This window comes from Aspergillus alliaceus, assembly GCF_009176365.1.
Source record: "Aspergillus alliaceus strain CBS 536.65 unplaced genomic scaffold BDW43scaffold_4, whole genome shotgun sequence".
Lineage (NCBI taxonomy): Eukaryota > Fungi > Ascomycota > Eurotiomycetes > Eurotiales > Aspergillaceae > Aspergillus > Aspergillus alliaceus.
The window spans coordinates 973,274-996,755 of NW_022474687.1; the positions used below are offsets into that span (position 1 = coordinate 973,274).

At 47.7% G+C, this 23,482-nt stretch overlaps 6 protein-coding genes across 6 annotated transcripts; 5 read left to right on the plus strand and 1 right to left on the minus strand.

Annotated features, from left to right (window-relative positions):
* Positions 1–257: 257 nt before the first annotated feature.
* Positions 258–2,095, plus strand: BDW43DRAFT_306903 (fungal specific transcription factor domain-containing protein; the record flags this gene model as incomplete). The annotated part of the gene is made up of 3 exons (XM_032046132.1): positions 258–308; positions 361–992; positions 1,057–2,095. The coding sequence occupies 3 exons, from the start codon at positions 258–260 to the stop codon at positions 2,093–2,095; spliced, it is 1,722 nt and encodes a 573-aa protein (XP_031905055.1).
* A 448-nt stretch (positions 2,096–2,543) lies between these two features.
* BDW43DRAFT_154221 (SDR family oxidoreductase) lies at positions 2,544–3,658 on the plus strand. The gene has a single exon (XM_032038511.1). The coding sequence runs from the start codon at positions 2,608–2,610 to the stop codon at positions 3,394–3,396; it is 789 nt and encodes a 262-aa protein (XP_031905056.1). The 5' UTR covers positions 2,544–2,607; the 3' UTR covers positions 3,397–3,658.
* Positions 3,542–4,605, plus strand: BDW43DRAFT_306905 (ClpP/crotonase; the record flags this gene model as incomplete). Its single annotated transcript, XM_032046133.1, has 3 exons — positions 3,542–3,861; positions 3,911–4,378; positions 4,464–4,605. 3 exons carry the CDS (start codon positions 3,542–3,544, stop codon positions 4,603–4,605), a joined length of 930 nt encoding a protein of 309 aa, XP_031905057.1.
* A 3,109-nt stretch (positions 4,606–7,714) lies between these two features.
* Positions 7,715–9,813, plus strand: eng2 (putative GPI anchored endo-1,3(4)-beta-glucanase; the record flags this gene model as incomplete). Its single annotated transcript, XM_032049302.1, has 1 exon — positions 7,715–9,813. The coding sequence occupies exon 1, from the start codon at positions 7,831–7,833 to the stop codon at positions 9,811–9,813; it is 1,983 nt and encodes a 660-aa protein (XP_031905058.1). The 5' UTR covers positions 7,715–7,830.
* Positions 9,814–10,130: 317 nt separating this feature from the next.
* BDW43DRAFT_321265 (uncharacterized protein) lies at positions 10,131–13,730 on the minus strand (the record flags this gene model as incomplete). The annotated part of the gene is made up of 4 exons (XM_032049303.1): positions 10,131–11,509; positions 11,559–12,570; positions 12,641–13,395; positions 13,461–13,730. The coding sequence occupies 4 exons, from the start codon at positions 13,728–13,730 to the stop codon at positions 10,388–10,390; spliced, it is 3,159 nt and encodes a 1,052-aa protein (XP_031905059.1). The 3' UTR covers positions 10,131–10,387.
* Positions 13,731–18,316: 4,586 nt separating this feature from the next.
* BDW43DRAFT_297136 (S-adenosyl-L-methionine-dependent methyltransferase) lies at positions 18,317–19,777 on the plus strand (the record flags this gene model as incomplete). Its single annotated transcript, XM_032044327.1, has 5 exons — positions 18,317–18,499; positions 18,579–18,708; positions 18,760–18,883; positions 18,944–19,383; positions 19,449–19,777. The coding sequence occupies 5 exons, from the start codon at positions 18,317–18,319 to the stop codon at positions 19,775–19,777; spliced, it is 1,206 nt and encodes a 401-aa protein (XP_031905060.1).
* Between the last annotated feature and the right edge of the window lie 3,705 nt (positions 19,778–23,482).

Below are 23,482 nucleotides of genomic sequence, written 5' to 3' on the forward strand. Positions count from 1 at the left end.
CGGCCCTGCCAATTGTGCACCCGTTCTCACATAGAGTGCCGCGACATCCCTAACAAGCGGCAAAAGTGAGTATTGTAGCTTGATAATGGGCGTGAGTTAAACAGGTCTGATCTTGTAATCGCAGGAAAAAAGCCAGATCCAGCCTATCGCTCGTGAATGAGGGCAGAGAACAATCCGACCGTCGAGTAGAAACGTTGCCTTCACCCTGTCCAAATGAGAACTCAGGGCACCATGCAGTGCGCAGACCCACCCCAGTCATGTCAAGTCAGACAGAACAAACAACTTCTACTTTTCATCTAGTAGAACAGGTAAGGCCTTCTATCTCACTTTGGCTTAAGCCTCTTCCCTAATTTTGACTAGTTGTTTCAAAACCACCTCACAAAACTTCGACAGTCGGATGCCATCCCGGATGGACACCCTATCAGCAAGAATCCTGCGGACGATGGACTCAGGTTAAGAGTGAAGGACGTGGTCGGGATTGATCTACCACCAGCCCCCATCACGTCCGTTTTGGTCGACGCATATCTTCAGGCTAATCATTGGTATCTGGCCTTGTTCCACGAGCAAAGCTTTCGCGCCCGATTGGCGCCTATTATTCGGACGGGCCGTATTTCTGCATCAGAGAAGCCGTTTTTGATGCTCATCTTGATTGTTTTGATGATCGGGGCTCGATTTGTATGCCCCGAGAGCATTGGTCCGCACGATGCTCTGTTTGATTCTGCGCTATACTCGTCGCAATTACTCGAAGCAGTTGAGAAACATCTTTTTATTGCACTGCATGATGTTACTCTTGAGTCCGTCAGTTGCGCGCTATTGATGTCAATCACATACCTTCTCGAACGCAAGACCAAGCTCGCGTTCATAATGACAGGCATTGGTGTCCGGGTCGCCCAAGCTATAGGGTTGCAAGACGAAACGACCTGGGAACCCCTTGACCATATTGAGCTCCAGGTGCGCAGGAGAGTATGGTGGTCCATTTACATGGCAGATATGTAGGTTCTTAGATTCCAATCTGAAGTAGCCGGACATATAGACTCACAATACTGCTCTATTCAGGTACACCGCGCAGGCTTACGGTAAGCCCTCTGTTTTTGTCGGATCGCGATTTCAGGTATTCGAGCCTGATGATCTGGATGATACGTTAATTGCATGTCCCGGAATGGGTTCGTTTGAGGTGCGGGAAGATGGCACATTCAGCCGCGTAACCATCTTCTCCTACAACAGATACAAAAGTCCACTTTATTCGATCATGAGTCTCAATACCCAACGCATGCGCCTAAAGCAGATAAATAGTGTTTATGCCCGTCTTCTAGAATGGGAAAAGACTCTCCCGCGAGAGTTACGGCTGGACAGCTTTAGCAGCACTGAGAACGAAGTGCACCAGCACGGGGCCCTGCGTATTTTTGCCCTCCAGGCGATAACTCTCCAACTGACTTACGATTATAATCATCTCCTCTTATTCCGACCTTTTCTGCTCAATAAAAAACATTTAAGCATTCAATTGCATCCGCATCCTGCAGAAGCGCAAAATAGCATCTCAATCACCGTCCGCGACCAATTGTCTGTCTCTGCCATTAGGATGTCGAAAGTTTACGACTGGCGGACAATCCTTGTTCTCGCTTCGAGGACAACGTGTGCTGCTCAAGTATGTTTTCAGCTCTTCACTGCTGGCGTCGTGCTAGCGATGCTAGCTTTGTCCGACCTCTCCTCGCCTCAACTAGTCGAGTACAAGCAGGCTCTTGCACGATTGATCAATATTCTACCCCTAATAGGAGGGGGCACGCCGCTTAGCAACCAGAGCGTGGAAATCCTGACCGATGCAATGCATATTATCTCATCGCAGGAAGTCAAGGCTCTGATTTCAAATGCGACGAATGATTTCCGTACAGATCGCTCTAGTCCAGCCGTTGCCGGCGCATCGAGGGTGCAAGCAACCCAGGCTAATATGCAAAGTTCTACCCTTGACTCCGCGTCACTGTCGGAAGTGATGGATGACACAGATATGTGGGAAGATCTAGTGTTGTTTCCTGATGATCATGAGGTGGATATCGCCGGTTCTGAGTCGTTTTATCAGTCGCTTGCTCTGCTCTTTTAGGTGTTGTCGCGACTCCAGCGCCGAAAAGCCGTTCGTTCTCACACTGAAATAGAGTATGTGTCGCATACACTTTCTAACAAAAACTACTCATTTATGTCTAGTTTATTTAATAAGTACGGTATCACTAGATCAGTGACGCCCTTGTCGGTTCCAATAGAGATTGAATAAGATCCAAAACTCGCATGTTATTTTCAAACAAATCCAAGCTTAGTAGACATTCATGGGATCTGAAGCCCAAACCTAAGCTGAGCCCAATATTAATCCGTTCCATATGAAGCTGTGATTGCTACCCATTACAATCAGGCCATACTATATATCTCTCGCCCTCTTTTTTTCTATCCTTTGCCGTTCCACATCCGCCATATTGTATGTGCTGATATGACTGCCCCATTTAGTAATCAACAACCTCGGCCCATCGGAGCTGATTACTATTTAAACCAACCTTATAACCCATCTCCAGATTATATATAACACCCAACACCCCGCATCTACACTCCAAACCAACCCCCAAAATGTCCCTAAACCCCAACTCCAACCCGGTGCTAGCAGTCGTGGGCGCCGGCCCCGGAATCGGCTCCGCCGTCTCCCACCACTTCGCCAAAAAGGGTTTCAGCGTAGCCCTGATCGCCCGAACAGAAGACAAGCTCAAACACATCCAAGACTCCATCAACGCCGCCAACTCCCCCACCACAGCGGAATACTACGTCATAGACGTCCGCGACGAAACGAGCATGATCAAGACCTTCGCCTCCATCAAAGAAGACCTAGGCCCCGTCCACGTCCTCGTATACAATGCTGGCTCGAGACGCCTCCGCCCCCGGACAATCCTTGAGACCTCCTCGGAAGAATTCGAGAACTTCACCCGGATTAATCTGTTCGGGGCGTTTTATGCGGCTAAGTGTGTGCTCCCGGATATGCTGAGTGCCGGGGCGGGGACGGTTATTTTTACGGGCGCGACGGCGTCGGTGAGGGGGAGTCCTGGGTTGGGGGGGTTTTCGCCGGGGAAGTTTGGGCTGAGGGCGTTGGCGCAGGTTATTACGAGGGAGTTTCAGGGTAAGGGGGTTCATGCGGCGCATGTTATTGTTGATGGGCCGGTGGATAGTGATGTCATTGGGGGGTGGCTGAGGAAGAAGTGGGAGAGGGAGGGAGAGATGGAGAAGTTGAGGGAGATGGAGAGGTATGTTATGCAGCCGCGCGATTTGGCGGAGATTTATTGGTTTTTGTATATGCAACCAAGGAGTACGTGGACGCAGGAATTGGATGTTAGGGCTGAGAGGGAGGGGATGTTTTCGAAGTTGTAGTATAGCTAAACTTACCTATTCGTGATGATTTTATATGGGTGTCTCAGTGCGGGGCGCCTGAGGCGTACGTCATGCTTATATATGGATTGAAATGTTGATTTGAATCTTTGCCGTGATAGACGGTGTCAAAGTGGCATGTCACAGGATGGTACCAGCTTCACCTTCTGTAACAATCCCCAAGTCTTACGAGACGCTCGCTCTCGCTGATGTCAAGGTCTCGCATTATCCGGAGGGCGCCCCGGTGGCCACGCCCGTCGTGGTTGTGACCCTAAACCGACCAGACAAGAACAACGCCTTCTCAACGGAGCTGATGGACGCCTTCGAGAAGGTCTACCCCATGTTCGACGTAGACGAACGCGTCAAAGTCGTCGTGTTGACCGCAGCAGGCAAGTTCTTCTGCGCAGGAGCCGATCTCAAAGCCCCGTTAAATCTGGAGCAAGAGCGACCGCTCGACTTTCGCGATCCGTAAGTATCCAAACCCTATGTCTATCCACCAAACCTCCTAAACATCCAGCGGCGGACGCATGGCCCTATCCATCTACCGGTGTCGCAAACCCACCATCGCCGCCCTCCAAGGCTCCGCTGTCGGCATAGGAATCGCCATAACCCTGCCCTGCGCCGTTCGGATAGCGTGCGAAAAGGCCAAGTACGGGTTCCTCTTCGCTCGTCGCGGTTTAACCCTAGAATCAAGCTCATCGTTCTTCCTCCCCCGTCTGATCGGATATTCGCATGCCATGTACTTGTTGACCACCGGCCATGTATTGCCGCCGACGTCGCCGCATTTCGGCTCGTTATTTGCCGAGACTCGTCCCGATGCTACGCAGGTAGTGTCTCGTGCGTTGGACTTGGCGACTGAGATCGCGGAAAATGTGAGCCCGTTGGCGTTGCATCTGAATTATGCGCTCATGTGGCGCAATCCGGGCACTGCGGAGGGGACCCATATTGTTGATTCGACGGTGATTTATCATATGTTTAGTGGTCGGTGGGTACTTTAAGGATATTCTGATGCACTATGTGTCTACATTATTTGGCAACTTATTCATCGGTGCACCGCTGACATGGTACAGGGATATGCAAGAAGGTGCCAAATCCTTCCTGGAGAAAAGAAAGCCTGTTTTCGTAGCCACATTGGGGGTGGATGCCCCGCCGAATTATCCATGGTGGACTGAGATTGATACAGGTAGGCGGGCCAGAGCCGCGAAGCTGTGAGGATACTTGATGGGGATATGACATGTAAAGGGGCGGCAGACGTTCTCGTCAAGTGTGCCATTTAAGTCATATCGATTGTCAGAAGGAAAGCCGTTCTAGCTAGCCAGCTGTTATCCCGCTGCATCATTTTCAGGCGTCAGGGTATGTGATACCAACGAAGGGTTACAAAATTGAAATAAACAAGGTGACGGAAGGAATGTAATAACGAACGATTGACTTGAAGAAGCGGCATGATACTCTGTAGGATCTTTTCTATCAAATCCTGTTGTCTAAAAGACCCGTTAAATTGCTGTCTGGTGGAGACAGTCCTTCTTCGGAATATAGAACTTGACTCATTGTAATCTATCCACCCAACAGCTTGCATATCTAGATGCAATTGGACGGGATATTGGACCTGGATGTCCTTTCATATAATTAGCCACTTACAAGAGTATGCACGCACTAATACCGTGGAACGGGTCTCTTCCATAATATTTTGACTCGGGAAGACACGAGGCATGCCAATAGTTTGTTTCAAGTATAGGAAGAGTGCGGGAAGTTTCCGAGCTGACATTTCACCAATGATTTAACTTCAGTGCAAAGTATTTCGAGTGATTGGCTTTCATTTTCTATTTTGGTGTAAATGTGATATATGGAGCGTTGGTAGCTCAAGGTAGGGCAAACGTTGTTGGTCCAACACCGAGGATTTGCAGGCAAGGACCACGGTATCATAGGACATGTTTTATTAGGAAGATTAAAAGCCGGGCATTATCATGCTGAATGTCAGTCAACGCCGGTTTGAGTCTAGTAATAGTAGTAGTAGTACTGTAGTACTCCGTAGCTGGTGGTGACGGGTTACCTACACTGCTAACTATATATTTTTAGTGGATGGTGCAGGTCACGGCACCACTTGGGAAGGGTCGCGTGACCCATATCCAATGCACGTGACTGCCAAAGAAATTACTAAGCAGAAAGAAGTCGCATGAGCTTATAAATTACATAAATTACACGTGGTCCTTAATGAAAGTTGATTTCCTTTTTATTTCTGTATATATCATTTCCCTGGTCGCCAATAACATTTAAAGCTATCGACAGCCACTTCTAAAGTAATCAGTGATCAGGGAAGTGCGAGAATATATTTTATCTGCTTATACAGCAGAAGCTCTAGCTGTTCTGTAGCAGCCTTATAAAGATACCATATGTACCACTTCTAGGTTATCATAATTAGTTAAAACACTGAATATAGTAAGCGGTAAGTTAACACTTGATAGTTCAACATACATTCCTTGCCAAAGTCGCCATAACTGGTGGGGAGGATAGTGGTGGTGACGATAGCAGGGTGTAAGAATACTGAAAGGGGTGGTGCGAATTGAAATTTTAATGTTGTGGGGTAACACCTTGGTTGAAGATCACATGACCTAAGCTGCTTAATAAGCGTTTTCGGGTCGCACCATAAAAACGGGGTTTCCGTTTCAAGCAATAGAATTAGAACCTTCGAACTGCCTACGCTACGCAATTGTTTAGTCAGTTCAATCATATCTATTGATCATAATTAGAGAGATGGGGCTATGTGTCGATGTTACGATGTGTCTTTGTTCTTCAAATCAGCCGGATGGGAACTCGGAGTCAAAGTGTCAAAGTCAGCCACGAATTCGGAGAATTGAATTATTAGAGCGGGAAGGATCCGTGGGACCGGACGGGAGGTTCCAGATAATAAATAGTATGGAGTAATGATCCTAATATCAAGACTGCCGAGACAATAGATAATAGGAGAGAGTATTGATTTAGAAATATATTAGTCACGGTAGTAGTACAAATTCATTTCAAGACTGAAGGTTACTTAACAATAATGATTGAATGTGTTAAAAATAGGAAGAAAAGTGGTTCATGTTGTTTCCTGTTTGTTTTGTTTTGTTTTGTTTTGTTCTGTTTGGCCATGAAGATCATCTTCCTCTTCCTTTTCCTTCTTCATTCCCCATCCACACTCATTCACGGTCCAGAGTCTAGACATCTCATCCGGTCACAAGTAATAATCTCTCTCCCCTTTTCTCTCCCCCTCATACTTTCCCTTGGCTGACATCCTAGTCAATTTGATCTCTCGGACTCGCGCTGCCGGTGGGACTAGTCCACACAGAGCAACTACGCCGTTGCCACATTTTGCTCCACACCATGTCTGGACTCAACCGGCCCACTTAGGCTATGTGGGAAACTCAGGCACTAATTCGAAGCCTGTCCGGTGCAAATTTCAGATCGGCTGGCTTTTTCCGCATCTGTCAGTGGCTGATCCGACCGTGTTCTGATCTTGAAAAATGTAAGCAGGTGTTGCCAGGCACCGCGCTTGGAATGACTCTATCCGCAGCACAGTATCGGACATGAAGAAGTAGAGACAAAGTCATGTCTAATTTTTTCTTATTTTTTTCTTCCATTTCACGACGAACTCTCCTGGGCACAATTCGGTGGAAACAGCCGCTTCTTCTGGAGTGTTAAAGATAGGCGCCTCCTGTGTTTCATGCTCTTCCCCTCTCAGGAGATGTTCGCGTTTCAGGATACCCGACCGCCGACTAGAAATGCAACTTCGTCTATTGGTATGCTAGGACAAAGAATGGAGGCGCGCGCCCCATTGGGTCTCCTCACAAAATAGACAATTTTTGTCTACATGCTGATTTGATCACTGATTCGCTCTAACCCTTGTGGCGCGGCCAGTTACGAACGGCCCTCTCTCGACTCGTGGGCCCAACGGCGTCTGCTGAATGAATTTGGCCACCATCATAGGCTGATGCTAGTTATCTACGATAACTATAACGGTAAGAGTTGTGCGAGCCTTGTCCAGCCAGGGGCATGCATGGAAGATAGGCTACTAGCCTTGATGGAGGGTCGGTCCACTGGGGGAATTTCCGTTTGTTTATTATATCTAATGTCCCCTGCTGGTCCATACTTTTTCAATCTTGTACTACATTTCTCTCTCTTGACCTCCCCTTTTTTCTTTCTTTTTTTTTCTTACTTTGCCAATTAGAACCACTTACATTCTTTACCGAACTATTTTGTTGCTGCAGATCGAAGTCTGCATATTTTCATTCCTGTCCTTTCTAATCAACTCTCCCAGCCTTGACGGTTGGATTCATTCTTTTCAGTAATAATCCCTCGAGTCACTCCCGGATTTGACCAGATCTGAGATCTTCAAGGCGTCATCTTACCCAATTTACAAGTTTTTTCCCTCCTTTGCTGTTCTAGTCAATCGCAAGCAGGATGTCCGCCTCGTCTTTCCTGTGGAGTGTAGGATCGATTGCGCTTTCATCCTTGATCACACCCACAATAGCGAACGGCTCTGGTAGCCGTTACCAACTGATTGAAGCCTGGCAGGGGCAGAAGTTTCTTGACCACTTCAAGTTTTTCACTGGCGCTGACCCAACCAATGGATTCGTCACCTATGCCAATCAGAGCTACGCAGAGAGCTCTGGTCTCATCCAGGTGACTGAGAGCGGGAGCTTTTATATGGGCGTTGACTACAAGACCACACTCAGCGCGAACGGCCCTGGCCGAGACTCGGTCCGTATCGAAAGTAAGGAGTATTATGATGAGGGTTTGTACATTATCGATCTCGAGCATATGCCGGGTAGCGTCTGCGGTACGTGGCCGGCGTTCTGGTCCGTTGGTCCCGACTGGCCCCATGATGGCGAGATTGATATCATCGAGGGGGTAAACAAGCATGAAGCCAATGAGATTGTGTTGCACACGAGCGGCTCCTGCGCCCTGTCAAGCGATAATGAGATGTCCGGTACCATGACATCGAACGAGTGCGGTGAAGCCTCTGGTACCATCGGGTGTGTAGTTAAGGGCAAGAGTGGTAGTTCGGGCGCCCCTTTTAATAAACAGGGTGGTGGTGTCTACGCCATGGAGTGGACCGCGGAGTTCATCAAGATCTGGTATTTCGCGCGCGGTGACATCCCTAAGTCAATCACCGATGGTAACCCGGACACGACTGCCTTCGGCACCCCCATGGCTCACCTGCAGGGAACGTGCAACTTCCACGACCGCTTTAAGTCGCAAAAGTTCATCATTGACACCACATTCTGTGGCGACTGGGCCGGTGGTGTGTTCGGGGACTCTGGATGCCCGGTCAGTGACGCTAGCAACCCTATCAAGAGCTGTGTTCAGTACGTGGCCGAGAACCCTGCCGCTTTCAAGGAAGCCTACTGGGAGATCAACTACATCAAATTATTCAAGACCGGCACTGGCCATGCAACCGCCTCTGCAGCCCCGCAAGCCCAGACCGCTACAGCTGCTGTGTCTGAGACAGTGGCCCCTGCTCCTTCCGTTACCTCCACGACCCTGCCCGAGACAAACGCTCCCGTGTCCGAGACGGCGTCCGTTGCGGCCCCAACCAACGTCCCGGAGACCGCCAATCCCCAGCCCAGCGCTGCCGATGCCGTTACCACAGCTACTCCAGCGGCCCCAGCCAGCCCTTCGTCGGATGACAGCGAGGAAGGCTCTGATGTTTCGGAAACCACCATCTATGTGACCGAGACCACTACCATCTGCGATACCACCCGTGGAGGTTCCATCCAGACCCTTGGCGGTGGACAGACCGCCGTCTCGCCAACGAGCTCCTCCTCGGTGGACTCTGGTCTTACCCCCATTGCACCCACACCAACGGTCCAGGAACCTGTTGAATCACAGGCCATTGAAACCACAGTGAACGACGGCAACCCCATTCCCACTGATGTGTCCCCTGAGAATTCCGCCGCCGAAACTTCCGAATCCAGCACACCAACCCCTAGCGTCGAGGAACCTGAACAGCCTCAGCCCGCTGCAACCACTGTCGAAGCTGGCACTGTTACCCCAGCTGCCTCGACCCCAGCCCCTGCAGAGCAGGAAACCCCAGAGGGAGTCAGCCCAGTTGGAACGACCAAATCGCCTCAGATCCCCGGCGAGCCAGCAGCGCCGACCGCCACCCCCGTTCCTCCGGCGAGCGTAGTTCCTCTCCGCAGCCCTAGCCCCTCCTCGTCCCAGCACATCCGCTCCTCAAGCCGTGTTGCATCTTCTTCCAGCTTTACATCTACCACAACATCAGCGACCCAGACCACTGCCCAGGACTCTTCCGCTCCCACTAAGAGCAACTCGGGCTCGAACCCCGATAGCCCGGTCTTCACTGCTGGCGCAAGCAAGTCCGTCAGTATTTCTGGCCTGACGGGTATCATGGGTGGTCTGGTCATGGCCATGTTGGTCTAGATCGTGTATTTATACGTCGGTGGATTTTTTTAAACTTCTTTCTGGCCTACATTATTTTGCAGCGGAATATCCTGTAGGAGCTTTCTACAAATACCCACATTTGTTCTTTTCACTTAATAAAATAAAATTGACGATTTGACTCTACATTGCTTTGTGACTTCGACCTGTCTTGCGTAGACAGTTTTGATTTTGTTTGTGCACTGTGTCAATGTATCAGATTGTTGCTTAAAACAAAAAAAAACCAGATTTACTTAAAAAATTACTTCCCCTGAAGTATAAACTAGAGAAATGTCTCCGCCGAAAAAAAAAAAAATTGATACAGATTGCCGCTTCCTTCACGTAACCCCCCGGAATACTGCGAAGCCATGTGGAAATCATTTTCGATCTGCTGGTGCTTCACTAGTGAATGGCCATTCTAGTGATCACTCCCGCGGCTCACATGTAAATACAAACAATCAGGAATAATAGTATTACTGTTGGTTCATTCTATGTGCAACAGTCAAAATAGGTATGGACAACGTCGTGATTCTCGTCAATCCGCATTATAATCATCTCGTCGTACGTGCCGCTCGGTCTAGAAGGTCTTCCAGCGCTGCAACCAATCCTTGGCATACCGATTCATGATACCATCCTGGATGATCCTCAGGCGACCATTCCGGAGTGTGGCACTGTCTCTTTCAGCCTTATCCGTGATGAAAGTCTTTGGCGCCAAGGCGTCCTCTCCGTACATCGATTCGTAATGGTCGACTAGTTTAACGGCAGGATTGATCAGCTCCTCGCCGCGAGATGCACTGTCGCGTAGCATCTGCAACCACCTGTCGAAGGGGACCGTTTCGAAATCGAATCCGCTCCGTCGGAGGCTGTCGAGCAAGGCAGTCCAGGTAAATGATCGAGGATTAGACAAGTTGTAGATAGTGTCATCGATAAATGGGCTGGCCTGACGGTCTTCAAACGAGTTAACTGAGCAGGCCTTGGCGATCTCCAGGATTGAACAGGCAAGCTTGTCAACCGGGAGCCATGAGCAGGTGGTATCAATCCGGGGTAGAGCCTTGAGTGTCAGCGCCGATCGGATCATCAGAGGTATGGCCTCAGAATCATTCCAAAGGCCTCTCTTAGAGTGTCCCGAGACTTGGCCAATTCTTAGTGAAAAGGCTCGAGCGCCCGATTTCCTCGCGTTGCTCACAATCCTTTCACCGATCAGCTTTGAACGGCCATACCCCATTTCAAGTGCGCTATGCAAATCCTCAAGGGGCGTCTCGTTGATTTCGGAGGATGAAGCACCAAGAGCTGTGGAAATTGACGAGCAGAACAGGAGGACAGCTGGAGCAGGAAGATGCACCGATAAGGATAGTTGGATGAGATTGTACACCCCTTGAATGTGAGGCTCGAAATTAACTAGAGGAAGGTTAAAGTTGACGGGCCAAGCTGTGTGGATGATCAATGAAACTGATCGCCTCATCTCATCTAGCATCTCGTCGCCAACTCCCAGATCAGGCTTGTCCAGATAGCTCCGCAGAGCGACAACCTTCTTTGTCCGAAAAGCCGGAACTTCCAAGCCTTTATTTGCGAGAGCGTCCAGGATCTCTTCCTTTGGCTGATCCCTACGTGTCAGACAGTACACAACGGATACAGTGTCATCATTGAGAAGCTTGTAGAGCGTGTGTGCGCCGATTGATCCAGTGGCACCAGTGAGGATCTAGATAGAGTTAGTAGGGAACGCCAGAGAATAGGTTGGAAAAACATACCACACCCCTGTTACTTGATACTAAGCCCGGACTTGAGGCATGCTGGTAGAATGCAGAGTACTTTTCAACCAGTGCTGGCATCAGTGATACTTCATCTTCCGCCTTCGTATCCTGACCACTCTGAACGGCCTGGATGTGCTCTGCCAAACGAGAGACATTGCCTGCTTCGAACACTATATTCTGACCGATGCTTTTACTGTCAGTGATCTGGAAATCTCTCAGTATCAGCCGACGCAAATGGATCGCCTTTAGACTATCAACACCCTCGGCGAAGAAATCGGAATCCACGCTGGAGATAGGAAATCCAAGCTCTTGTCGGCATAATCTCAGCAGATGGGTTTCGGTACTGCTTTGATTAAGCCGAAGAGTACCAGCTGCAGACTGCTCAAGCCTGGTATACGTGTCTTCGATCACATCAGCGTATTTTGCGTATACCTGCGCTCTTATCATGGACCCCTTGTCCGTGCGAGGACAAATTGAGCCCACTGGTAAAACAGTTATCATCTCTCTTGCGATCTGAGAGAATTGCTCCGCTCGTGAGTTTGCATCTTCAATTGTAGGCCAGATAAGGTCCATATACTCTTCGTCTGAGAAGTGCTTTGTCTCTTCTGACCGGAAGACTAAGAGACCTGGGACAGATTTCCCCACTCCAATTATCACTGCTTCTTGAATGAATGGGCTTTGTTTTATAGCTCCCTCAATAGGAAGAGGTAACACCTTCTCTCCATTGACAAGTGTGACACGATCGTCTAACCGGGTCACATACTTCCACCGGTCAAGAATGGTGGGGTGCGGTGTGAAGACATCGCGAGAATGATACGACCCCGGAGGCTGATCTGAATTCGATGCAGTCAGTGCTGGGTGACCAGCAAGATAAACGCATTCGAAAAGATCTGCACCGATGGGCTTCATCCAGATGAAGGGGCGAATATTGTCGAAGAACTTCATATAATTCCAAAAGGGATCGCCTGCTGGACGGGAGATAGACTCTGCGACAAGGCCAGCCTCTGTTCTATTGTAGTGTTAGGCAACACTATTAACATGGCCGCAAAGACAAAGTTATGATTTCAAGTAATACTTACAGACCAAACGAGCCACCGAAACGAACCTTCTCTGCCACGAGTCGATCTCCGAGCTCGTCGGGACATGGTGCACCACCATATGTTACCAACTTGCACTTTCGGAGCGCATCTAGACCCTTTGGACTATCCACTAGAAGTTGGAGAATATAAGGGACACCCTGAACTGATTCTGGTTGCGCGGCCGCGAGGGCCGAGGAGACTGATGATGCCGTCAGAGGGAGGGATGCATCCCACATATATGCTACCTTTCTCATGTACATTGCCTGCAAGGCGGTTGATAAGCCATGGAGATGATACCATGGGAGGGAGTTGAAGGAGGTCAATCCCGGGCCACGCATTGGATGGGTCATGATGGCTTTGTGACTAAGATAGAGAGGCTTTGGCATGCCGGTTGACCCGGAAGAGTGAAGAATCAAAGCGATCTTTTGTTTTTGGACTTCTGGATTCCGATTCTTGCGGAGGACTAACACTTCAGTCTCATCAGAGCCATCCAGAGCTGGTCGTTGGATAATCGGACGACATGCGATCAACTTCAGGCGGAGAATCTCTCCCATAGTGGCACGGATACTTGGTGTCTGTCCATAGAGGATGGTATCACAACCGACCATATCTAGAAGTGATACGCATGCAGCGGCTGACAATCGTGGAGAGAGCATCATGACTGTGTATCCCAGCCTACTAAGAGCGAAGAATGTAACCACCATATTGAGATCAGACAGCGTGAAGAGGGCAACGATGGCTCCATCGTTGCGAGGCTGGTATTGTATGAGCGCCACGTTGTCCAACACGTCTTTGGATTTGAGGAGCATGCTATACTCACCGGCTTGAAACCATAATCAATCAATGTCGATACTGTTTGGTCCACCATACAGTCCAGGTCTTGACCGGTGAAGTATTCATAAGAGGTCGTATCATCGTGAGAAGGCTTGGGATAGGCAAGGATAGGGAGCTGGATTGGATCTGCTGCCCGTAAACGGATGAGGTCGTCTAGGACGTGAAGACGACCAAAATGTGCAATCAATTGATCTGTGTCTGTTGGTTTCTTTGGGGCATCATGATCTGATGCGCCGTTATATTGCGGGATCCCCATATTGAATGCAAGGGTGGGCAATCAACACGCATTGACTGAATTTGGGGTGAAGAAGGAGAGATGGGAGTGTGAAAGGATAGCAGTATTTAAAGCGTAGGTTGGCCTTTTATGACCTGAAAGAAGTGGCTTTCTTGTCACCTGCTTGCGGTACTCGTGACTTCCGCGCACTTTCCGCATGGGGAGTTGGATCGAGTTCCTCCATTTCACCTTTACCCACATTCACTAACTACCCAGACTGAGCGGTGAGAGATTACATATTATTACCATTACATTGTGGCGGATGACGTTAACGTTGAAATTAGAAGGCACCGTACAACTGAGTTCTGGAAGACGAATGGCTGAAGAGGCACGGACTGGACCCGGTCTCAATCTGAAATCGTGGAAGGATCATCATCGATAAGCTCCCGAGTGTCAGTCTTCCCCAACCAATCCAGACTCGTGGTGGCTGACGTCAAGGTTGGGACAATTTGTCAATCATGGTGCAGCCCATGCATGAGACCGCGCCGGGATCTCAATCCTATGAAGCCCTAGACACACGCTATGTTGGAAGGCGCAGCCATGGCCATTCGACGGAGATTGGACACTACGACTTAGTTCACGCCTCACCAATGCAGCCCAGGGAACCGTCTACCTGGTTCCTCACAAGGGAAACATGGCTGAAAGTCGATCAGGTCCACAGCAGTACTGTGAGAACCTTTGTTCGCCTCAACTATGACTACCCACCTGTTGTGCATGTATCTCCCACCGGCTGGTGTGGGCACTGCCCTGGACTGAGACATAAAATTCCTTCCGATGATACTGGGCCGAAACCGAGGCCTTCAGCTCTGGGCCCACTATTGGAGTCATAATCGTACTTTTACTCCCCGATACGGTGTGTCCCTGTGTATTGAAATTGCTGATTAAGTGGGAGACTTTTTAATTAGCAATTGTTATTTTTACTTTATGATGGCCGACTTTTCTCGTGGGACTCGGATAAATTGGCCGCTGGGCAAAAGCACGGGGTTTGACTCGCTCAGCAACGGAAGGGATGAAACATTCGAATTCCACCATGATCCTCATACCATCGCGGAAAGACCTGAATTGAATTCAGTAAACTGAAGCAGTCACCTCATGCGTTGTGTTGAGCGACTACCCTTTGAATGAGAAAACTTCCGTGGAAGTATTCCTGTCACTATACTACGACCGACATTCGTTGACGGTAATGGAAGGAAGAAAGTCATAGTCATCCAGAAGTGAATGTACTATCCTGATTGGGTTTTACATCAGGGCCTTTGTTCTTTTTTCTTTTCATTTCCTGTTCCCGTCCCCGCGGAGTCCTTTTCCCTTTTTTTTGCCTTTCTTTTTTTTTTTTCTGTGGCAATCTACAAAGGATCACACTAGGACTCACTATTAGCGCTGTTTGTCAAGGAGCATGAACGATAAACTATTGCAGGATTCATCCATCGGTCAGTGTTAATTGGCTCAATCGAAGACTTCGTGCAGAACGCCACTAGCCTTGAACCAGTGGGTCGGGTCGACCAGTCGATCAGTGACGATTTGACCTGTCGAGTTGTAGCCATTTTGCTTTTACTTAGTTGGGCCTTGTACATTTTGACCATAGAAGCGGTGATGAAAACCCTATGCACGCCTGCGTATTACTCCAGTGTAAACCTGAGGACACATCATGTTCATCCCTTGATTCTTATTCACTGATCTTTTTTCTCCTTGGCCTCATGATACACGGACGGTGGTTTGTTGGGATCCACCGCAATATATTTAGTATTACTTTTTCTGTTCTTTTTTCCTCGCCCCTTGTTTTCCCCTTTCAGCCGCTTTGTTGATCTCTGCATAATCGCACAATAGTGTGCCACAAGGCCAACTTGCATTAGGACGGCCCAAAAAAGAAATGTTGCATCTCCAGCGCGCGATCTATCCAACCAAATCCCGGTTTGATCATTTTCATCAGCCATGACCGGTTAGCTCGTGCCAGCAGCCCCGCGTACCTTAGAATCGGTATCTCATTGTGCGTGGGACTATGCGATGGCGCTTCTAGAGTGAAAATCTTTCTGATATTCATCGTTTTTCAAATTGGAACCGCGCTTCGTCCCTATGGTGAAGTAAAGCGGATGTGTCTATGTGCGCCTTCACATTGCTGTAGTGTAAGTAATGTAATCCACGGGCGAGCGGTAAATTTTCATATCACCCTACCACTTGCATTCTTCAAAAAATTATTTATCTTCACCACAACATAAAATGCCTCTTTCTCAAGAAGCCAGGCTTCAGCTTATAAAAATGGTCAAATCAAGTCAAAACTTAAAGCTGCTAATATATTTGGCGTATCTAATACCACTCTTTGTGCCCGTCTTAAAGAACGAGAACAACGATCAGAAACGCGTCTTAATAATCGTAAATTAGATACTACTCAAGAGAAGACACTTATTAAAAGACTTCTTGAGGCAGATAAGTGTGGTTTTTCTATCCGCCCAGAGTGTCTACAAGGAATAGCACAGCTACTACTTCATGAACATGATCCTACTGCAGCCATAGGCATTAACTGGGCCTATAGCTTTATTAAATGCCATTCTCAGCTAGGTACAAGATATAGCCGGCGAATGATATATCAGTGTGCTAAGCAGGAAGATCTAAGGGTTATAATACCATGGTTCCCAGCTATATATACAGTATTGAAGAACATGGTATATATGAAGATAATATCTGGATAATAGATGAGATAGACCTTCACTGGTTAAAAGAGGTATTTAAACCATACTCTAAGCGCTATATAACCGGTGCTAAGTGATTACTTATTCTTGATGGCGATAGCAGCCATCTAACTGCTGAATTTGATATCTTCTGCAAGCAGAATACAATTATCTGTCTCTGCATGCCTGCCCATGCTTTACAGCTTCTTCAACCACTTGATGCTAGTGTGTTCGGCCTACTTAAATGGGTATATAGAAAGCTTCTTGAAAAGCGTATGATTGCTAGTAATAATTATATTGATAAAGAAGACTTTCTTTCTCTATATCTAGAAGCACAGGCAAAGGCGTTTACTATACGTAATATATACAATGGCTTTACAGGAGCAGGGCTCAACCCAGTTAATCAAGAGCAGATTCTTGCAAAAATTACTTTTTAACTGTATATATTAATACCAGCACTATCTTTAGTTGAGGGCCTAATTTTGTCCGCTTTTTGAACTTCTCAGAATCCTCGCTAGCTAGATCATAAAATTTTGCGGTGTATAAAGGAGTTTTCAAAAAAGAAAGCTCTCTAGCAGTCCAATCTCTTATATTCAATATCTTGAAAAGGCTATACAGATAGCAATAAATACAAATCTTCTTTTACAGCAAGAAATCAAAGCTTTATGAGCTGAGAATAAGCAAAAATATAAGAAGAAAGTAGGAAGACATGCTATTATAGGGAATGATACTATTTTATCTATACAGGATGGTTAAAATCGTGCTCAACAGCTTGATACGCAGATTAATAAGCAGCCTGATGAACCAATGCCTATGCCTCGTCAGCGAGCTCCACCACGCTGCAGTGGCGGTAGGACTATTGGACATACGGGGAGTTATACACACCACTGATCGCTTGGCACAAAGAATTAATTTAACATGGTTAGCCGGCGGCAAATGGGACTGGAGCGTGATCAGGTCAAAGTCTAATTGACAGTCATCTCCATCTGCGACCGGTATCTCCAGGGCCAATGAGGGACCGCGCATGACCTACTTGTTCGTGGACATCCCTGCCGAAGGGAAGCGGATTGTATAGATGAGTTATTATGGGTCTAACCGCGGATTTGTTCGAGTGGTGGCTTGTGTTCTCGCCGGAAGGATGCTTGCTACAATGATCGCGCTCAGTAGTGGCCGACACGGAGCGCCAAAAAAAAAAAAAAAAAAAAATTTGATAGACCAAATGGACGAAGGTTCCACGGAAGATAGAAGCCACAGCCGTGGCGTCAACTTGGCCCACAATGAATGTATCCAGATAGGCTATTGAGGACACTTTGTCTGACAGTGGCGGTGTCGTGATGAAAGGGTCGGTTGACCATTGTATCCGGTAGGATAGCGTAAGAGCAGTTCATTAGGAACTTAAGTTTCACTAGAACGAGTTTCACGGTGGATCTGGGTGTAGTATACCTAGTGCTACCCTGTCATGACACATCATAACCATAGGCCCGGGTTGAAGCAAATTTCCGGGGAACAGAAGCATGACACAGGAACGCGTCGAATGTGTCGTCAAAATGACTCCTGCCAGCGATAAGGATTTGACTTTCTGAATGGCGTGGAATTATTGCAATATCGGATAGTCAGTGGGCCCCAAACGAATTGGCTCTCCAATATGATATGCTCACATCCATGCCCTAACTGGGGCTGGATGTCTCACTCCCGGCTTGCCGTTTGCAGTCGCCAATTATTGCTAACCCCATCCCTGTCTATCAGGGCATCACATCCGATTTTGCTTAATGCTCTAAGGAGTGTCGCATCGATTTAGTGACTCAAATACCCTTCTGTGCCCATGTTTCTGTCGTTTTAATTCCGGCCATTTTTCCCTATCGTGGCGGCTGTACGTACATGCATTGAAATCCTAACCACACAACCATGGAGCCGCAAGTGCAGACACCTCACCTCCTCTCCCTAGTGGAGGACATCAGGCAAGCTGCATTAGAGGAATGCAGTTCGTCCCGTTCTGCATCGTCGCATTATCGTTTCCTGGGACTCATCGACCAGCTGAAATACGCGGTTGAAACGCCGACTGAAACAGTTCTGCGGTTAATCTACCAGGTATAATGCACTTGATTCAATTTAATTCTATCCCGCTAGCAAGTGCCTAACCAAAGGCTTTGGCTAATGTGTTTCAAAGCCCCCTCAAAATGCAGCCCTTCGCACCGTCGTCGACCTCGACATCTTCCCTTTATTACTTGAACATCCTAACAAAGGCCTTTCGGCGATACAGTTAGCCGAGAGTACCGGTGCCGAGCGAGCTTTAATCAGTATGGACAAAGCGCTGCATGCACTGAGAGAATGATCACTAATATGCGTAGTCCGCTTAATGCGCGTCATGGCAGCTCTAGGTCTGTGTGCTAGCGTCGAACCTGAGGTGTATATTCCCACCGAGAAAACCGTCGCCTTGACACAACCGATTGGACGCGATGGCATTCCATGCATGTAATGCGCCTCCGAATTCCATCCCTGTTTATTATGGCTTTCACTTACGCAAGTGTGCAGATACGACTTAACTGTTCCAACCCTCGCCAGACTTCCGGAATACTTCCGCGAACACCACTACATCATGCCAAAAGAGTACTCCCGGTCCCCAATGTGGTGGGCCGTAGGGCAAAGTCAATTCGAGTGGCTTGCTCAGCGGAAACACCACCAGACGCTGTTCAACTCATACATGTCCAGTCGACGACAGGGCAAGCCTTCCTGGTTTGACGTATATCCTGTTGACAGACTAGCCACCGAAGCTCTAGATCACGAAGACGCCGCGTTCCTAGTCGATGTAGGAGGAAACCAAGGCCACGACCTAATTCGCTTCCGGGAGAAGTACCCGGATGTGACAGGGCGGCTAGTGCTCCAGGACCTGCCGAAAGTGGTCAACTCCGCGACAGTAGGGGATGAAATTGAGGTTATGCCGTATAGCTTTCTGGACCCACAGCCGGTCAAGGGTATGTTTCTTGCCTAGTATCATGTCAATAAAATGTATCACAACACCTAATGTGACGAAACATAGGAGCCAGAGCCTATTACTTCCGCTCCATTTTTCACGACTGGCCCGACTACATCTGCCATAAGATCTTGGTCAACACCGTCTCCGCCATGAGCGCCGACTATTCGCGCATCATTATTGTGGATTTCGTTCTGTTGGATACGGACGCGCCGCTGCTGCAGGCGTCGATTGATATCCAAATGATGAGCATTGGGTCGGGAGTGGAGCGGTCGAAGCGTCAATGGCGAGAGCTCTTGGGAGCTGCCGGGTTGGTGATCACCGGCATTTGGAGTGGGAGCCCAGGCATGGAGAGCGTAATCGAGGCTGTGCCCGTGCGCACTTCTCGAATATAGTTCTGAATAGGCTTTGGCTAAGGGCATAATTTTTCTCTTGTTGATAGTTTGTGTATCTATTATCTTTTTGTCGTCGAGAGCATTTTAGTTCAATAGCGGTATGAGCATTATTTCAGCTTCGGCGTTGAAGGCAGATAGGATTTGACAGTCCGCCAGCTACATCCTCAATCAATTCTTAAGAAACCTCAGGAATGGCAGAAGCAAGTTGCCTTCAATCTTCAATCAATTACTAGCACCCGCTTCTTACCCCTTACATTGACGCCCCCAGCCAAGCCCACCGTCCACAATCCAATTATCAACACGAAGCTCCAAACTCGACACATCATATTAACCGTCGGACAAGAACCCACCCAATTAAACCCACCACCACTGTGAGAATAAAGTTGTCCCTTAAATCAATCGAACGACCTCGCATTGCCTATATTTGCTCCAGAAACGCACCCTAACCATGCGAGAGGATCAACGCAAAACGTAGACGCATCGCATATGCACCCTCCCCACGCATAGGCATGTCCTACCTGGGTAGGGGGAGCCCTTTTACCCGAAACAAGGAGTTTGCGCTGTCATATTGGCCTCGCTGCTTCCGGTTGGAGAGGTCTCACCGCTGGTATACAGTTTAATGGTTTAGTGCGCTCGGGACGTGAGATGTCATATTTTCGGCGTTGCATGTGGGATTCTGCCCGTTTGAGATATATTTGGTCCCAAGGGAGATTGTGTGTAACGTCCTAAGGTGGGTTTTGTTCCTGATTTGGGAATTGCCTGAGACCGCTGGTTTGAGAGAAATAGGTAGGGTTATTCGTGGAGGTTGCTGGATTAGGAGAACGTTAGGTACCCGAGATTGGGTGGGATGGCATTGATGGTCAATGCGTGTGTATGGGAGATATTGGCTTCGGTAACGGGTCTTGAACGAGTTTATGGAGTATACCGTATACCCTTCCTTCTTTGTCTGTTTTCTTTTACCTTTTTGGGAGGCTATTTTTAACCAGGTCGAGGTGTCAATTTGGAAGGAAACGACCTTGTCCACGAGTGCAGGCTGGCTTCTCGGTTAGGGGGAAGCTCGTGCTTTCCAACCCATTGATCTACAGATTCTCCCCTTGTACGGATCTGGCTTCATACTCAATTCGTTATCCAGTTCGGGTAATACCAATAGTCAGTTAGAGGCCAGATGTATGCGGACATAGGACTCGCGTCGAAAGACAAGTTACACTGACCACCTCGTCTACATAGATGTACACTACTTATTCAGGGTGAGCTGCAAAGGTGCCTCCTGTATCCACCTCTGTCATACACCGTAGACTACACATATCGTGGAACCGTTTCGAGCAACTGCAAAGCGTACGTTCTATTGCATGCCATCTGACCATCTACGGTCTGACCGCAACTAATACAGCCTCCCATCTTCCATATCTCTCTGCGGATCACCAGTTTGTCATGATAAATGACCACCTTTTGCACGATCTGGGAAGTGGTACCGCTCCTGTGCTGACGTTCTCACCTCGTCCAGTTATGCGTTTGCTTAGCCATGAAATACACAGATTCCTCAAGCATAAAGGTGATGGCAGCGAAGAGAGTGGCACAATATCCTAGTATATCTGTTCCGAAACGCCTAAATTGTAGGAATACACCGCTGAGCCTTCCAAACGCTTCTTGTGAATGTCTACTCTGTATGCCGTTGCACTGACTCGGCGGAGGCTCCGGCGCCACCATTAGTACAGGGAAGTGATTCTGACAGAAAACTAGCCTGATATGTCAGAACAAGAACTTATGGTTTAAGCCCAATTGCAACCACCAGTTTGGATCCCGTTATTGGTTTCACCGTCACATCCGGATGATGTCTCTTCTGATGTAAGGCTTCGTTGCTGTCGCTGTCACAGCTCTAAACGCTGCAAACTATGCCTTTCCCCCCAATTGATCTATGACCCTGATCTTCATAAAGCCATAAGCCCTAAAAGGAACTGGTTTCAGAAGGGTTCAAGTAGTGATAAGAGGCCTTCGTTGCTGGTTCAATTGCTGGTTCAATTAAGCTATTTCACTAATGTATCGATTATTCTTATATCAATGATGGCTAGTGTTCTAGAGTAACGAGGGCTGAATATATGGGGAATACATGCATATTATGAATCCATCCCGAGTCTGCAAAACCGATAAAGTATTTCTAGCTACCTAAACGAAAATAAATCTCCCTCACTATCGAGGAATGCTACACACAAAATACAGCTTTAGACTCCAAATTGTTCAATGTACTGAGTACATCTCAATAATGCTACTACCTAACACACTCTCTAAACATTTCAATAGCTCTAGGAATGTCATAAAGTAAGATTGCCAACGAGGGGATTGAGTCAGTTCGATTTGTTACTAACAATTGTCGGCCTCACGGGGGAAATTTGTGTGCGAAGTGCAATGGTTGCCACATTGCGTGTAATTCGTAAGTCTATCATTCGCACCACATCTATAAAGGGTGTGCAGTTTATTGTTCGCACTTCTCTCCAGTTCGTGCTCCTTGAGAATATCAATAATTTGGAGTAGATACACTCCTATCTCTTCGGATCAGTACTGACAACTTTGAATAGGAATGGCCTGGCTGTTCTGAACGTACCATTGTTTATCAGGTTTAGTCCGCAGTAGTCCTTGCCCTCTATGCATTTTTCTCGACCCCTCTTGACATAGTCAATAGTAGGACTGGCTGTAGTCGATATTGTAAGTACGGCCAGCATTGCAAGCGCGCTCAGGTTTATCTTAACCATTTTTCAAAGGCAGGAGTCCAAGTCGAATCTGAAAGGTCACGGTGAAGCATCAAGCTAGTTTTAATATGCCATCCCACAGTACAGCCTGGAGTGTGGAGGATAAGGAGTTTATATAGAACCAGTGATCCGTAGCTGGGAAGTTTCTTTATGAAGAACTCTTTCATATCGTCCCCTTTATATCAGAAGGTGACCTGGACATATCAGCGTGGACATAATGGTACGTTGCTTTATGTTTCTCCATTGAATCCTCTTTTGTCTTCACCTTCCTTCATCTCACATATAAGTAGGGATGGGGGTCGATAGTGTTCTTCTTGTCGTGAAACGTCGGAATTAAGCCACAGATAGAAATGATTATTGTCTGCAGGATGTTGTTCTGTAGGCTGTTTAGTGTATTTGACGCTGGCAAGGAATATCCAGGTCCGCCTTAACCACAACTTTACGAACCATTTCCTCTTGACATGAAGGACAGAGATGAAACGAAGGACGGTAGAAGTTTGTCATGAAGAAATGATGGTAGAATTTATTCCCCTGATTAGCGACGAATATCACAAAATATACGTAGTTAATACCAGTCTGTGATTGGGCATAGCTGTCGTGTGGTATGGCTGGGGTGTTGTATTGCGTGGCTATTACTGTATATTGTTTTAATCTTCAAGCTTTTTCCCCATTTTTCATTGTTGTTTAGTGAAAGGGGTTATGTAGGACCTTGTGGACCTCTGTATAGCATTGCCTAAATAAAGAGCCTCACCGACCCCCTCAAATAGTTCTAGTTGATCTCGTAGGCAGTTGGAATGTTCAGTTTCCAAGTTATTTCCACACTTATGCAATAGGCGTTCCACGTCTCTACATATTTTGCACAGAGTCGAGGTGGTCTCTAGAGTTTACACGGAATCACAAGGCCCTATATTCGCTATAAGCTATTCTTTTGTTTGGATACTGCGTATGGAGTGAGTTAACT

What these genes read in the sequence shown, in the direction of transcription:
- BDW43DRAFT_154221 (XM_032038511.1), top strand. Translation starts at nt 2,608, where the DNA reads ATGTCCCTAAACCCCAACTCCAACCCGGTGCTAGCAGTCGTGGGCGCC.